The sequence below is a fragment of the Ptychodera flava genome, chromosome 4, assembly GCF_041260155.1.
Source record: "Ptychodera flava strain L36383 chromosome 4, AS_Pfla_20210202, whole genome shotgun sequence".
NCBI classification, from domain to species: domain Eukaryota; kingdom Metazoa; phylum Hemichordata; class Enteropneusta; family Ptychoderidae; genus Ptychodera; species Ptychodera flava.
In genome coordinates, this window is record NC_091931.1 from 33,429,088 (window position 1) to 33,443,030 (window position 13,943).

The following is a 13,943-nucleotide window of genomic DNA, read 5'->3' on the forward strand; positions in this document are numbered from 1 at the left end:
TAGACTCATTATTGTGTAATTACGCCATATTAATTTACAGTTAAAATGTCAACAGAATGATTTCTGTGTTCTGTTGGTACACGGGGACAGCTGACATGGCAGTGTCAAGAGCGGCGGCACCACAGAATCATAGAAGAGTACAATGTCAGGACCATTGAACTTTCCTTCGTAAAATTAATCCGAGTCCGGTCCGGTAAACACATCCTTATTTAAAATAACATCTAGGATTTAAATACCGGTATGAGTGGTCATTTTAAGGAGAAAAAGCTATCTAACGCTTCTTTTATGTGTTTTTGAAACATATTTCCTCGATCTTGTTGAGTCTGAAGGTTAGAAGAAAGGTTCATTTGTCAAAGAAAAATGGCAGTTATAGGTTATAGATTAGGGCTTGTAGGTTGCACAATATCCGTGAAAATTTCGTCACTAGTAGCGACCCAGTAGACTACCACTCCATCATGCTTGCGCTTGAATCGTAAGCAAACAGTGACCTATTATATTGGACGCGATACATAAATCAACTCGGTTTGATAACACTGTTCTTCACTTGATTGCACCCTAATGCTGAGTGGCCACATTAAATACAGGTTATCACGTTCTCCTCAACGCTGGGACCATACGGCCACGAATCCCGCTCCGTACAGTGTAGCTAACAGGAACCCTCTCAGAATACTATGGCCTTTCTCGCCAAATTTCTGCTGTTGGCCGCTCTGTTCATAGACGTTGCCACCTGCACCTCCAAGGAGGCCTACCTCACTGTACGAGAGCAGGTCCTGGCGAAAGACGCGTCCTCCGCGACCGGATGGGACCAAACGTTGGAAGGCAAAGAGTGGGCTGTCAACGATGTCCTGATGAGGTTTAAGGGCGAGGATATCGCCAAGGGACGGAATACTAGTGTCTTCCCACCGGCTACCCATTTCTTTCTCGCAAAAGAGGATATCGAGAAGAGCGAGGTGTTCAAAATCATCAAAATGATGCCAAAAGGTAAGGAAATGGCCATTATTAATGGAGGGGGGGGGCGGAAGAGAAAATGTTGTACTGGCTTTATTTTTCACACCCCCACGACGTTAGCCAAAATTTGAGCTTAAAAGCTATACACACGTGTATGGAATTACCCGCTCTATATTTTATTCAAACATAAATCCACTTACATGAGTATGGTGACTTGTAAAGTGCATTTGTATACAAAACACGATTGGAACTAATTTGGGATAATTGGATGGTGATGTAATATCGATTTAATCTACAAATGTAATCTCATCTGCTTTGTTTTTCATATTGCACACTTATTTTTAAGAGTAATTTGCAATATTGCAACATTCAGGTATACGGCACCTAACACTTTTGAGAAATTTGCAAAATATATTAATACAATTATCCCAAATTAGTTCCAATTGTGTTACAAGAAAATGTGATCACTGAAATTCACCCAAAATATCATTTCACTGTATGTGGTGGTCTATTGTGCAAAGTATGTACAATGTTGTCCCCAAACAAAACTAGATATAGCTATACATTTATATATTTGATAATTGATATGAATGTACTTCACACAAGGATCTGAAGGATATGGTGATAAGAAGTGTATATGTGAACAAGTTTCACTATACACATTTGTATATGGCGTAAACTTTGGACAATGTTTGTCCGACACAAAACTGGCAATGTATTTGAAAACTGATATAAATGTACTCACAAGAAATGTGATTTTGGAATTTATCATTACCACATACACCTTGATACTCAGCATTACAATGATCAGAAGCACAAACTGTAAATGATCATCAGTCATTGAAACAAAGCTATTTCATTGGATAACCGGTGATAACCGATTTATGAAAGATTTGTTTTCGGTATGATTTGCATTGACTGAAAAGTTGGAGGCACCCCTTATGGTACTCTAGAATTTTCAAGGCCTCCCTTGAACACTCTGTTTTATGTACCACCCCCCCCATTTTATTTTCCGCCCCCCTCGTTCTCAGCCCAATATGCATGGGGGATGCTTCCTGCGACACCTTTCGTGTTTCATGGACAACGGAGTTCCACAGCCACGTTGAAGTAATGATTTTTTCGCAAACCGCGAAGTACTTGCTAGATGCCACATCGAGGTGACAGAAGCTGGGTCAAATTGGCGTGGTGTCTTTGTTAATATTTGACAACACTCAAAGGGATGATTGTCCCCACACCCTCTTCAGCGATACTACTACAGATATGATTTACTGTTTGGGAATGGCCATGTTATTTACTTGAAAGAGAGAACAAAAACAAATGTACTCTATATAGCGACATCTCTGCTTGTCATTTTGATTCACAGATTATGTAGAGTTTTAACGATAGGATAGTTGGATGTTGATGTATAGTTGTATTACACGCACTTCTGTTTCATTGTAGGCATTCAATGCAACGTACTTTGAACCTATACTTTCGTGCATTAATTTGCCGTGATAAACGGACGGTGCTATCTTATAAGGCCAATGTCTTGTCGCTGCATGGTGTATCAATGTAGTATAGTATTAGTCTGATCACATGGTTTCACACGTGGCACCAAAACCACGTTGCACCACATCATCTCATCGCGTACCATTTCGCACCAGAACAACCTCGTACCAAAACCTCCAAGAGTTACGTCACCACAAAACGTTTCAGCCCCCCCCCCTCGAAAAAAAACCCGCCAATTCGCCTTAAACAATCGCCAATTGGCAAAGCTGAAAAATAAAATAACCAACCACTGCCCTCGAAGTTTTCATCATCTATCTATCATCCCACGACTTACTTAGTCTTGAAAGTGTACACATTTTGAGAAATGGCATTCAGCAATTCCGCGCAAGGCTCTACTACAGCCTGTGTATGTCAACTAAACTGTGCATTTCTGTATCATTGACAAATGACTTTAGGGTTTGGACTCTAATTCAATTATCAACAACAGCGATCACATATACAGGCTTTGTTGACAGACTGAATATTGTGTGTTTCAGCATACTGTGGGAGAGGCAGCAAGAAACTGTATTTGATACATTGCATAGAAATATTGAAAAAATTACGACAGTTGCAGCTTCTGTCCCGTTACAAGGTCTACTTGTCGTTTTTCTTATGAAAACTCAATGGCAGTATTATCCTATTTTAGATTTTTTCGAACTAAAAGTCATAAAGTGCGATAAAATGCTTCCAGATTTTGTTTAAATATCATTCACATTAGACCTGCTTGCTGACATAAAAATATGACAAATTTCTTATTGAATTACCTACCAAACTATGGAATCTGAAAATGTAATAACAAATAGGCAACCAACCACATCCACCTTTATACGCAGAGCATAAGCCTTATGTTCCCCTTTTCTACCGCCAGATTTTACAAATCCCCCTGAATTCCTCCAGCCCCTCTCCAGTATTTGTAAATTCTCGCAGTGAGTTTCTTTTTCTCAAATAATCTGAAGAACAGATTAACGTAGGAAAAACATTCTGAACATTCTCAAAATTGTTCTTGCAGGCAGCAATCTCCACGGACACGACACGGCTCTGGCAGACATCGACTGGTTGGTCAAAAACGCCACCTACCGGCCGCACTGCTACATGTGCCTCGTCGACCTTCGTGATACCATTCACTTTCGGTTTTCCGAAAGTCCACTGAACGACACTAGTGAGTGTGAGTGGAAATTGGTGGAGACTGAAAGAGAGAATTCCGACGACGTTGAAGAATTCGATCAAATGCAAGTATCTCCAGACATGTGTATCGTAGATACGCTTACCAGGGGTAAAACAATAAATTCAAAGAAAAGACCTTACACTAAACCACAGAGGAACATAGACAGAGTGGCAACACTTGCATGCCTTTGTTCCATGGGTGTCTCGGTAGACTATTGCTTTTCATATTAAAATGAGCTTCAAAGGTGTTAAACTTTTTGGAGGCTTTGTTTGTGGTTGATAATTACACGAGATTATGCGAAAAATACGACGAGATGGCATCGTACCGCCAGTCGCGTAGCAACCATAGTTACTTTGTGAGCTCTCAGGCCAGAAACACTGCTTCACGCCAATCAAAACATAACACGCCAGCAGTTTCATAAACATGTCCTTCCTTGACGCATGTGTAAAAGACGGCATGACTGACCGTAAACCATTGAGTAAAACCAGAGAGTATCGATAAAAGACTTTCAAATTTGGTTCAATCATACTCATTATATATTCATAAAAATATGAGAGGAATTTTTAAAACGGTAAAACTCACTTTCCTGAAGCTCAAAACACTCCCGTTTTCGCCAGCACGTCAAATCCGCTCAGCACCACACAACAACAACAACACAAACTTTGCCGAACATACTTTCGCTTAACCATTGGCGAAAATCCGAAAATTACCGAAGGATTCATGGTCGGCACTCTTCGGAAAAGAGAGGCGAGAGCAACCTGAGGCGAGGCGAACATGGATGGGTTACGTAACCGCTTCACGCCTTAAACAATACCCGTTGCCACTCTATCAATGTTTCTCTATGACTAAACTGAGCACTATATCGAACAAAACAATTTTACATTGAATATTTTCACTAATTTTCAGAACATTTTACTCGACAATTGGTAAGGAAGATACCTATCCTCTATTTAATATAGCTGTAGCAGGCACAGGTTATGGCGCCCCCATGGGTGAAATTATGTTAATTGTAAAATACCTCAGTTCGCGTTGCTATCAGTGAAACATAACTTATAGATACAATATTAATGGGTAGCTTTCACTCTGTGCAAGTTTGTTACAGAAATCATCCTCATTTTGTTCGATATTTTGAAATCTCTTGAATTATTCGATGCCCGAGTTTTATGGTCAAGAAGCGAATGGGCATCATCTCGCCAAAAACATACGTTGGAAGGGGGGGGTGTCAAATTCCTACGCAAGAAGCATTATGATGTTTTGCTACACAATCCGCGGACTGTCTGTGAAGAACGCAAAAGATACGTTTCTGTTTGAAAGAGCATTAAAATGGTCTTTAGCGGAATACACGTTTCTATCTATCAAGCCAATGCACAGGTGTTGTTTTTGTCATCTCCACCAGTATGCTTCATCTGCATAGCCGACCATTTCAGAAAAAAAAGTATAATTGAGGGTTTTTAGAGCAATTGACATGAAGCGTAATATTCACTTTTCATTGCCGCAAATTTCCACTATATCTGCACAAAAGATTCGGCAAACACGGGGGTACATAATATTATTTGGTAAATATTTAAATATCATGCAAAACTTTGGATTTCTATGAGATACTGACACGTGATTCCCGCAACTAACGATTTTTGCTTATAACTCTGCCAATCCAAAATGCCCAAGTTAGGTGTCAACAGTTTCGAAACCAAAAGCGGCGATGCTCATCCCATTGATTTGGATGTAAACTTGGATGTAGAAATGGATACTGTTTTATCTCATAAAAGGCTAATAGCCCATGTTGAAAAACGTTTTCACTAAGTGGTCAGCAGTAACTTTGATGGTTTTTTCCCAATTTTTGTTTTGTATGTCATTTACAGTTTCTCGTTCTACTCCCCAAAGCATGTTGCAACACCAACCATAGCTTGTCAACATAGCATCCATAAATATTAAAATCCACTGTTACTGTTCACGTTTTGAATTCTAGTCCGGACCAACATCATTCAGTCGACAAAGTGAACACTGTGTATCTCAGCTTGCTTTACGGAGTAGTACAAGAAACTGTACTTGCCACCAAAAATAGTGAAAAAAATCATCCAAAGTTACAGCTTCTTGCCTTTTAATGGCTTCATGCTTGATATCCAGGTAAACTCAGCAAGACCTCACCCCATCCCAGTTTTACAATTGTTGAAAAAAATATAATTGTGCATCGTTAGAACGTTGACAGTGAGGCATATTTGCTCTGATTTGCTCAGACAGCGTTGCGATCCTAGTTCCCAGCATAGCTGAAGATTGAAATTTGTTACACAGGCAATACGAAATTCATGCGCAATTACAAAACATATTTCCGTGAGATTATTTTAAAAGCAAGACAAGAACACAAAAAAATTCTCTAAATTGTTGTTGCTACTCACTGCTTCTTAAAACCTATGCAATTAACTTTTAAGGAAACTGACAATGTTCTCACTATTACAAACTCTCCCTTCTCACGTATACATAACATTTTTTTAACTCTACGTCAGGTTGTATGACCGGATATCATTTGTTGTCGACGACCCAATCACGAAGTACGGAAACCAGAATGAAGTATGGACGTACTTCGAGGACTATTTTACCGCCGCGGATGGATTGGTGTACTATGCAGGTGTTTTCAAGGACTACTACAAACAGGGCCTTAAAGAGTCACTCGAAGACGGCGGATTGTATATAGAAACACGAGCCGCACTATCACCCGTATGTAGAACCCTAGCCCTCTCCATCGTGCGCATAACGATTACATTATCAAGTACCTTACTTTTACACCTGGAGCTTTAATAGAGAGTTATTTGTAGTCCGCTGTGCACTTTAAAACTGCCAATCTCTAAGAACAATGAGAGTAGAAATTACCTCGGTGAAATTTCGCTGTGAAAGGGTTAGGGAAGATATCTATAAATTCCAGTGATATTTGGAAAATCAATGTGACATGCCACATAATGATTTCACCTTCATGGCACACTGATGGCAACACATAAATCTGATCACGTAGAACTGTCCTCTTGACAATCGTGCATATAAGACACAGACTCTGAACATTGAACTCTAAAACGATCTCGTGTCGTTTAGTATCAGTTCACTCAGTGTTACAGTTTTCGGACAGGTAGTGAATTACGCTCAAAGCCGTTTCATAAATGACGAGCAGTACGAAATCTTATTACCATACCCTTCACAACTTTATTGTGCTTATCCTCGAACTGTAAACACGACGGAAGTGGTATTAGGGGTCAAAGTTGCAAAATTTTTTGACCCCATGTTGAGGGCGTAGTAATCGGACTGCTATCGCAGTAATCGGACGTCGTATTTGGAATATGATTATAGGGGCTAAATATTGATATTTTGAAACTTCAAACCCTGATTTTCAATTTCGATGTGTTTAGAAAACTGTATGTAAATATTTCGTGATAAATTAGTTACGTTTAATCCATGGACGACGCAACTATATTTCGACGTGTATGGCGCTTACATATCGGACATGGGCTGTCTCTATGTGTTGCGTTCGACACCTTGTATCGTACGGTGTGGCTAACTTCGCAAAGTTTGTAGCGCCCGAAATAGCTTCTACCAAAAAAAACTATCCAAAACGGGACAGCAGCGTCACCTGACTTAATATGCTGTAGCATGACTTGTAAAACGCTATCAATACGGAGCGAAGTGAGTACAACGAACAGCATGTCATTAAATGTCCGAAAACTGAGGTCGTCCGAAAACTGTCACACTGAGTGTATTAACTGAATTACTCACCGTTCATTTCAGTCGACAGTTTGCCGTACTGCAATTTGGAATGGAGAGCATTTTCACCAAATTCCAACAAATTCTGTGCTGCCAATATTGAAATATTAACAAATGTCTGAAATCAGTTACAAAAATGTCAGTTCTTTTCTGCCTTTCACTGTTGCATAAACAACAGACAAACAGACAGACAAAAACACAGACACATAGACAAACAGACCAACAGTTCGCTAGCCAAGATTGTTTCTTTCCGTTTCTTTGGGCAGAGATCTTCCCTCGAAACAACGACACTATGCTCCTTACGAACCCGACAGACAGACAGACAGGCAGACAGACAGACAGACAACACCTTGACGTAATAGCTAATGCCTGTGAACCGGAAGCTGAAAAGACTGCAATCCTTGTCAACGAGTGAATCTGTGTGATTGATTTACAAGTTTCTGTAATTTTTTACTCAATTTAATTTCAGATCTATGAACTCGACGGATCGCAAAACGACTCCGCCGAAAACACATTGCTTCAATACATGGAAGCGAATGATGAATTTCTTAAGGAGAATCCAGAATATTTTGGCTCCAAAATTATTCATGCTTCATTCAGGTGAGTACGGAAACACACGCATGGGTGTACGCGTACCGTAAATCCGTACAGGGTAGAACATCGTCACAATTGCACGTTCTTTGTGTTTGGTAGAAAATATCACTGATAATATCCCGTGTTAATGTTGACAGCTAAATTGTCCTTTGTCAGTTGACAAACTTTGTATTGTAACGAACTCAAGGAATGAGATGGTGATGTAATTGTTTTCCAGATCAAAAATATTTAAAATGTCATTAAAAGTTACACTAATTATCCCCTGAACAACATAGCATCAAAAAGTTGCCTTACTATCACGAGTCACCTCTCCTCGATGCTCCGAGAATGTATAACAATTTCTGTGACGTGTTGTTCTTGTTCTGTGGCAACTCCACACGTAACTTTCATCAAAAGATAATGCATGGCTTTTATCTAAACTGTCGAGTAAGCCTATCAAAGACTTATTTGGACGTCATTGGGTGCATCTTATCATGCCATTCATCACACACCTACAACTTTCAGAGTATTTGACAAAGCGTCCGTTGCGGCCCACATCGACACAGCCATTGACCTCCGGAAGAAGTACCCGGATTTCATGGTTGGCTTTGACCTTGTCAATCAGGAGGACCAAACGAAAACCCATTTGGAGCTCATCGATGAACTTCTGTTACCATCACAGCGTGGAGAAGACTTGCCTTATTTCTTCCACGCCGGAGAAACAAGTTAGTTTTATTTTGTGAATATTTGACCTTACGTAAAGATACATCATGCTGTGTGTAATGTGATGAACCCGTCTCTATGGATACAACTTACGACATCTTTCCATTCAGGACAAGTTAGGTTCAAATAGAATCTAACCCATCCATCACGTATACATTAAACATTCAGGATACGTTTAGCGTTCCCGTAATTGTCTGTAAATGACAGTATACTGATGGTCACTTCGCCGATAATATTCTGTTATATAACCACACAAAATAAAGCTACACCTTAGTGCTTATAGGACCTAAAGGTCATGAACAACAGCGAATTGGCAGTTTCCGATACGCACATCTTGGCTAGGTCGGCCCTAATCAACTGTTAAAATGTTTGATAGCGTACCGTAACCCCCACCTCTCTTTGACATAGCTCAAAATGAATTTATGTCCAGAGAGAGAGAGAGAGAGAGAGAGAGAGAGAGAGGGGTTTTAGTGCTCCGTGTCGTTGCGTAAGGATCGTATCTGGAAATGTTTTCGTTGATATAACAATAATCTTTTCTAAGAAAAAATTATCATGATGTCACTATTTTTTACTTCCAAAGTGTCGCGCATATTGTTTTCAGTGTCTAGATCTATGGTGACGTCTACACCTCCAAAACAATAAACAAACAAACAAACAAACAAACAAACAAACAAACAACAAACAAAAACCAAAGACATGTAGGAGATCGACTTGTTTTATTCAATTTCAGACTGGTACGGCACGGATGTCGACGAGAACTTGATCGATGCGTTGCTGTTGAACACGACCAGGATCGGTCATGGCATAGCGGGCATCAAACATCCCTGGGTCTTGCAACAAATCAAAGAGAGGGACATTCCAATCGAAGTGAATCCGGTATCAAACCAGGTATGTTAGATGTTCTCCCGTGGACACACTTTTTCCTATGCTTCCAGCGTGAGTCTGAGAAGAGTGTCGTGGTTCACCAGCGCGTCTCCTGTCACAGGGAGCTCAGGCTTCGTGTTTGTTTGTTTATGCATGTTTGTTTATTTGTTATTGATTATTTCCATATACAATAAAGACCAATAAAGAGATGTATTTGTGTTCATATTTGTCAATAAAGAACGGTGTTTTTTTGTTTGGTTGTTTAAAAATATAGTCAATAAATGATACTTTAAAAAGTTTATTGACTGTAATTTTAAACAACCAAACAAACACCATTCTTTATGAACAAATAAGAACACAAATACAACTCTTTATTGGTTCTTTATTGTATATGAAAATAATCATACGTAACAAATAAACAAAAAAGCATAAACAAACGAAAAACAAACAAACAAGAAGCCTTAACCCCTGTGCTCCTGTTGCAAATGTTGGGGCAACTATTTTTTACTTTGCCATGTATGAAACAAAGCCATAACACCCCTGACATAACACCTAATCTGTGCTTTCTTTGATATTAACGAAATTGTCCCCAATTCTCACTCATACGAATGATATTCCTGATTACTATTTACGATTTGTTTGACAGGTACTCATGCACATTCACGATCTGCGAAACCACCCAGCGTCGTTCTTCTTGTCTGAGGACTACCCGATCGTCATCAGCTCGGATGGTAACGTGGTCTTCGGATCGCTGCCTCTCTCTCACGACTACTACGAAGCGTTTGTCGGAATGGCGAGCGCCAAGGCCGATCTGAGACTGCTGAAACGTCTGATTGTCAATTCTATAAGGTCTGTGGATTGCGATGAGATCAAGCTTTCATAATGAGAAAACGGCTGTTGGAGCTGAAATAATTACACTTTCATTTATTGTCACTACCGATGTGAACAAATAGCAATTTAGTGACATGCTGATGAAAGAAAACACGGCTTTGATCTGTGTCCTGTAAAAATGTCCTCGTGATATTGCCAGAGATTTTTCTTCTAAGGCGTAAATCGCGATCCTTTACGTTTTACTTACAGACTGTAAGCTGCTATTACAAACACCCTCGACAGAAAGAAAGCACCTCGTAAATAAAAGGGAAACTGTCGTCAGAACTGCGCCTGTGCGACTTTCTTGTTTACAAACAATGTATTTCGTGCACGATGTCTTGATGCACCTCATCATCATAGCTGCAACATTTAAATTATACGATGTAGATTATGACAGACATGTTTTTACTTTCATCAATCACCATAGTACCTTGGGTACAGTGTTTACATTGGTCGTATGGGTCTTTGAGCGCAGTTCCGACGACTGTATCCCTTTAAATCAATTCCAGCAATCGTTATCATTAAAGGCAAGTAAATCACCAGGTCCAAGAAAAATACTATAAAAAAGAAGAAAAGACCACCGACAAAATCAATAGTGCAATTTCGAACCACTAGTTAAGTGGTGCTACCAAGTGTCCGGAATGGGTAATATGTACAAAGTCACTGTACGGTAATTCAGCTAGCTGCCAAATTACTGTTGTAAGTCAAAGCCAGGAATACTGTTTCATCATCTGAGTAACAGATTAGTCATATTTGAAAATAAATGATATAGGCCCTGTAAATTAAGGTAGAATGCTCCTCAGGGACAGATATCCGGACTCTCAAACTTTTACAATATATTTTGGTATAACGCTTGCGGGGTTCCATTTTGAAACTCTTGGGGTAAAGTAAAGCTTTCGCCGGCTCAGTTTTGAATTTGTTTTCCCCGGATAATACAGGGATATCGGCCATTTGCAATTTCATTCAAATATCGGTAAATATTAGGTAATGTGTTTCTCTAGAACTAAAATTTGGACGACGAACCTCGAGATTTGAACAACTATTAAAGATGACAGAGTACGCATACGTCTCTACTCTACATTTCATATTGTCCTTTCATGTTCTGGTCATCTTAATACAGTACGATACTTTACTGCTAAACAACACACTCACGGAGTGCGTCAAGGCAAAAATTACAAAGCTCCAAGTTTACTTTGACAAAGTTGTATGCGCTGCTGCTGGAGGAGAAAGTAAAGTATCAGAAATGTATTTCACAACAGGCAGTTTATCTTTTGGAGTAAAGATGTGGATGAACTTTTTTCATTCACTTGTACATTGAATATATTACAAGGTTGAAAAATATTTTCCTTCCGTCCTGCAGATATTCTTCCCATTTTGACAACCGGTTTCTTTTAAAGTTTACAAACCAATTTGTATTTTCCTTGGCTGCTCCACAGGTACAGCGCACTTTCCGAAAAAGAAGAGGGAAGGTACATGGATATGTGGAACTCGCGATGGGAAGTTTTTCTCGACGATGTGTTAGTGAAGTATAACATCACAAATTGGGAAGATTTCATACCATCAGCGCCACCAACGTCAGCTCCTGAAACAACAGCCGCAGCAACCGAAAGGCTTGGGACCGTCTCTGACGGTGTTACCTCCGTCAACCAGTTCACAACGGCACCATTTCTCTGGCTCGTAGTTACCATTGCCGCGTACTTTACTATTTGTAATGATGTAGTTCAAAATGGTTGTTAAAATAATTTGTTACGCATTAAAAATCCCTGCTCTCTCCGCAACTGTATTTGTTTCTTGGGTCATTTCGGCAAAAATCGTAACTAATTTCCATGCACGGCAATGGTTGAGTTAAACGTCCCCATTTCAAATCTTCCCCGTGATACAAAACCAATTCATGAATTCACCTTAAAGAGAATCAAAGGTCTGACATCGGATCCATTATTTAAGATTGTGTCAGAACTATCGTATCTGAACGAATTTTAAATTCAGTCGTTCGTTATTGTGAAGTTTTAAGATGTTGTACAGGGAAATGTTGTCAGCGGGGTGCAGATTTACTGTTTTATTTTTGACAGTCACTGAAAAATCTCAATTTATAATCGGAGTTTGTGAAGATGTTTAGGGTTTAACGACTGAAGGTCCTGCAAAGTACACACCAGGGATTGTATTTAAAATAATAGGCTCCTGTTCACCCTATATGAAGGCTTGTAAATAGTTACTCTTTTTAAAACAATCACAGCCCCAATAGTGCATGGAAGGACCGTGGCCATAGTGTGAGCAACTCCCCTGCTGTTTAAATTGTTATAATCAAATTGCCTTGATAAACAAATGAGTGCTTGCTTGTAGTCAAACTCACATCGTGGTCTGCCAACAGAGTGAAATGCTGCCCGAAGTTGATCTTGGTTAGGAAACTTGGTTAGTTGATCTTGGTAAACGATGGGATGACATTTTCATCATGATTTTAGCAGATTTTCTCGCCTACTGACGAAAAAACATTATGCGATTGGCATCCCCGAACGAAAAATGTCAAAAATATTGTCTCTTAATGAACAATTTCTTCGAGAAAATAAGGAAAATAAGTAATTTTTTTTTTTTTTTTTGAAAAAGATAAATTTATTTCAACATAGTCACAAATAAAACAAATCTACATAACTGTGAATGCGTTAAAATTACAATGCGTCTTGTGTGAAAAAACAAATAATTAGCTGTTTGATTACAAGATCATCATATGAATGCATTCAGGATGCATTCTTAAGTAATTTGTCCCTTACCGCCGTTGGCGCCCCCAATGTTTGGAACAACGTTTTCTTTCGTGTGGGCTAAACGTGGTGAAAATATAAGAACCATCACATGAGGGCGCCCCAACTCACCTAGGTGCGCGTGCGCGGGTGCTCTGATGCATGACGACCGTAAAATTTTAAAAACGACAGGATCAACAATAATTAAACAGTGGTGGCGCTGTTCACAAACAGACTCCCAAGTTTTAGGCCGTTAACAGACCTGCACAAAGCTGCTCGGGCCTCAACTTGTACGTACGTCCTGTCCCTCATATTTCTTTTCCAATTATGAGAACAGCAGAAGAGGCATTCAAGATTTAAACACACCTATTCGTTACACAAATGTCATCGATACAAGCGAGCACGTTAAGGGAGCGTTCAGTTTTTACAGCCTGGGGGGGGGGCCGGCAAAATCTTGTCGCCGGTGTTCAAAAAATATAGACCCCCCCCCTGCATTTTTTGTTAAAAAATGATGACCCCCCCTTCGTCAGACGAAAAAAATTGATGACCCCCCCCCCCCTTGAAAAATAACCAAAACCCATATGTCAAATTTACCCGCATGGTTTGGATTTGAACTCTGGTACGCAGCGCACTTTATTCGATGCCAGTGCACAAACTTCTCAGCCACATCCATTGAAACGTCTGTTAATTAGGACGACTGTAAGGCAATTTTTAACTTCATTTCCATAGACAACTCATGTCCATGGACATTGTATAAAGTAAACTTTATCGGAGTGGTTGGCCAAAGGCAGCCCTCC

General features: G+C 39.7%; 1 protein-coding gene across 1 annotated transcript; it reads left to right on the forward strand.

The window, feature by feature from the left end:
• The first annotated feature begins 433 nt into the window (after nt 1-433).
• Nucleotides 434-12,192, forward strand: LOC139130361 (adenosine deaminase 2-like). Its single transcript, XM_070696153.1, has 8 exons — nt 434-981; nt 3,485-3,704; nt 6,142-6,352; nt 7,854-7,984; nt 8,483-8,682; nt 9,411-9,568; nt 10,191-10,393; nt 11,851-12,192. The coding sequence occupies exons 1-8, from the start codon at nt 672-674 to the stop codon at nt 12,149-12,151; spliced, it is 1,734 nt and encodes a 577-aa protein (XP_070552254.1). The 5' UTR covers nt 434-671; the 3' UTR covers nt 12,152-12,192.
• Nucleotides 12,193-13,943: the final 1,751 nt, after the last annotated feature.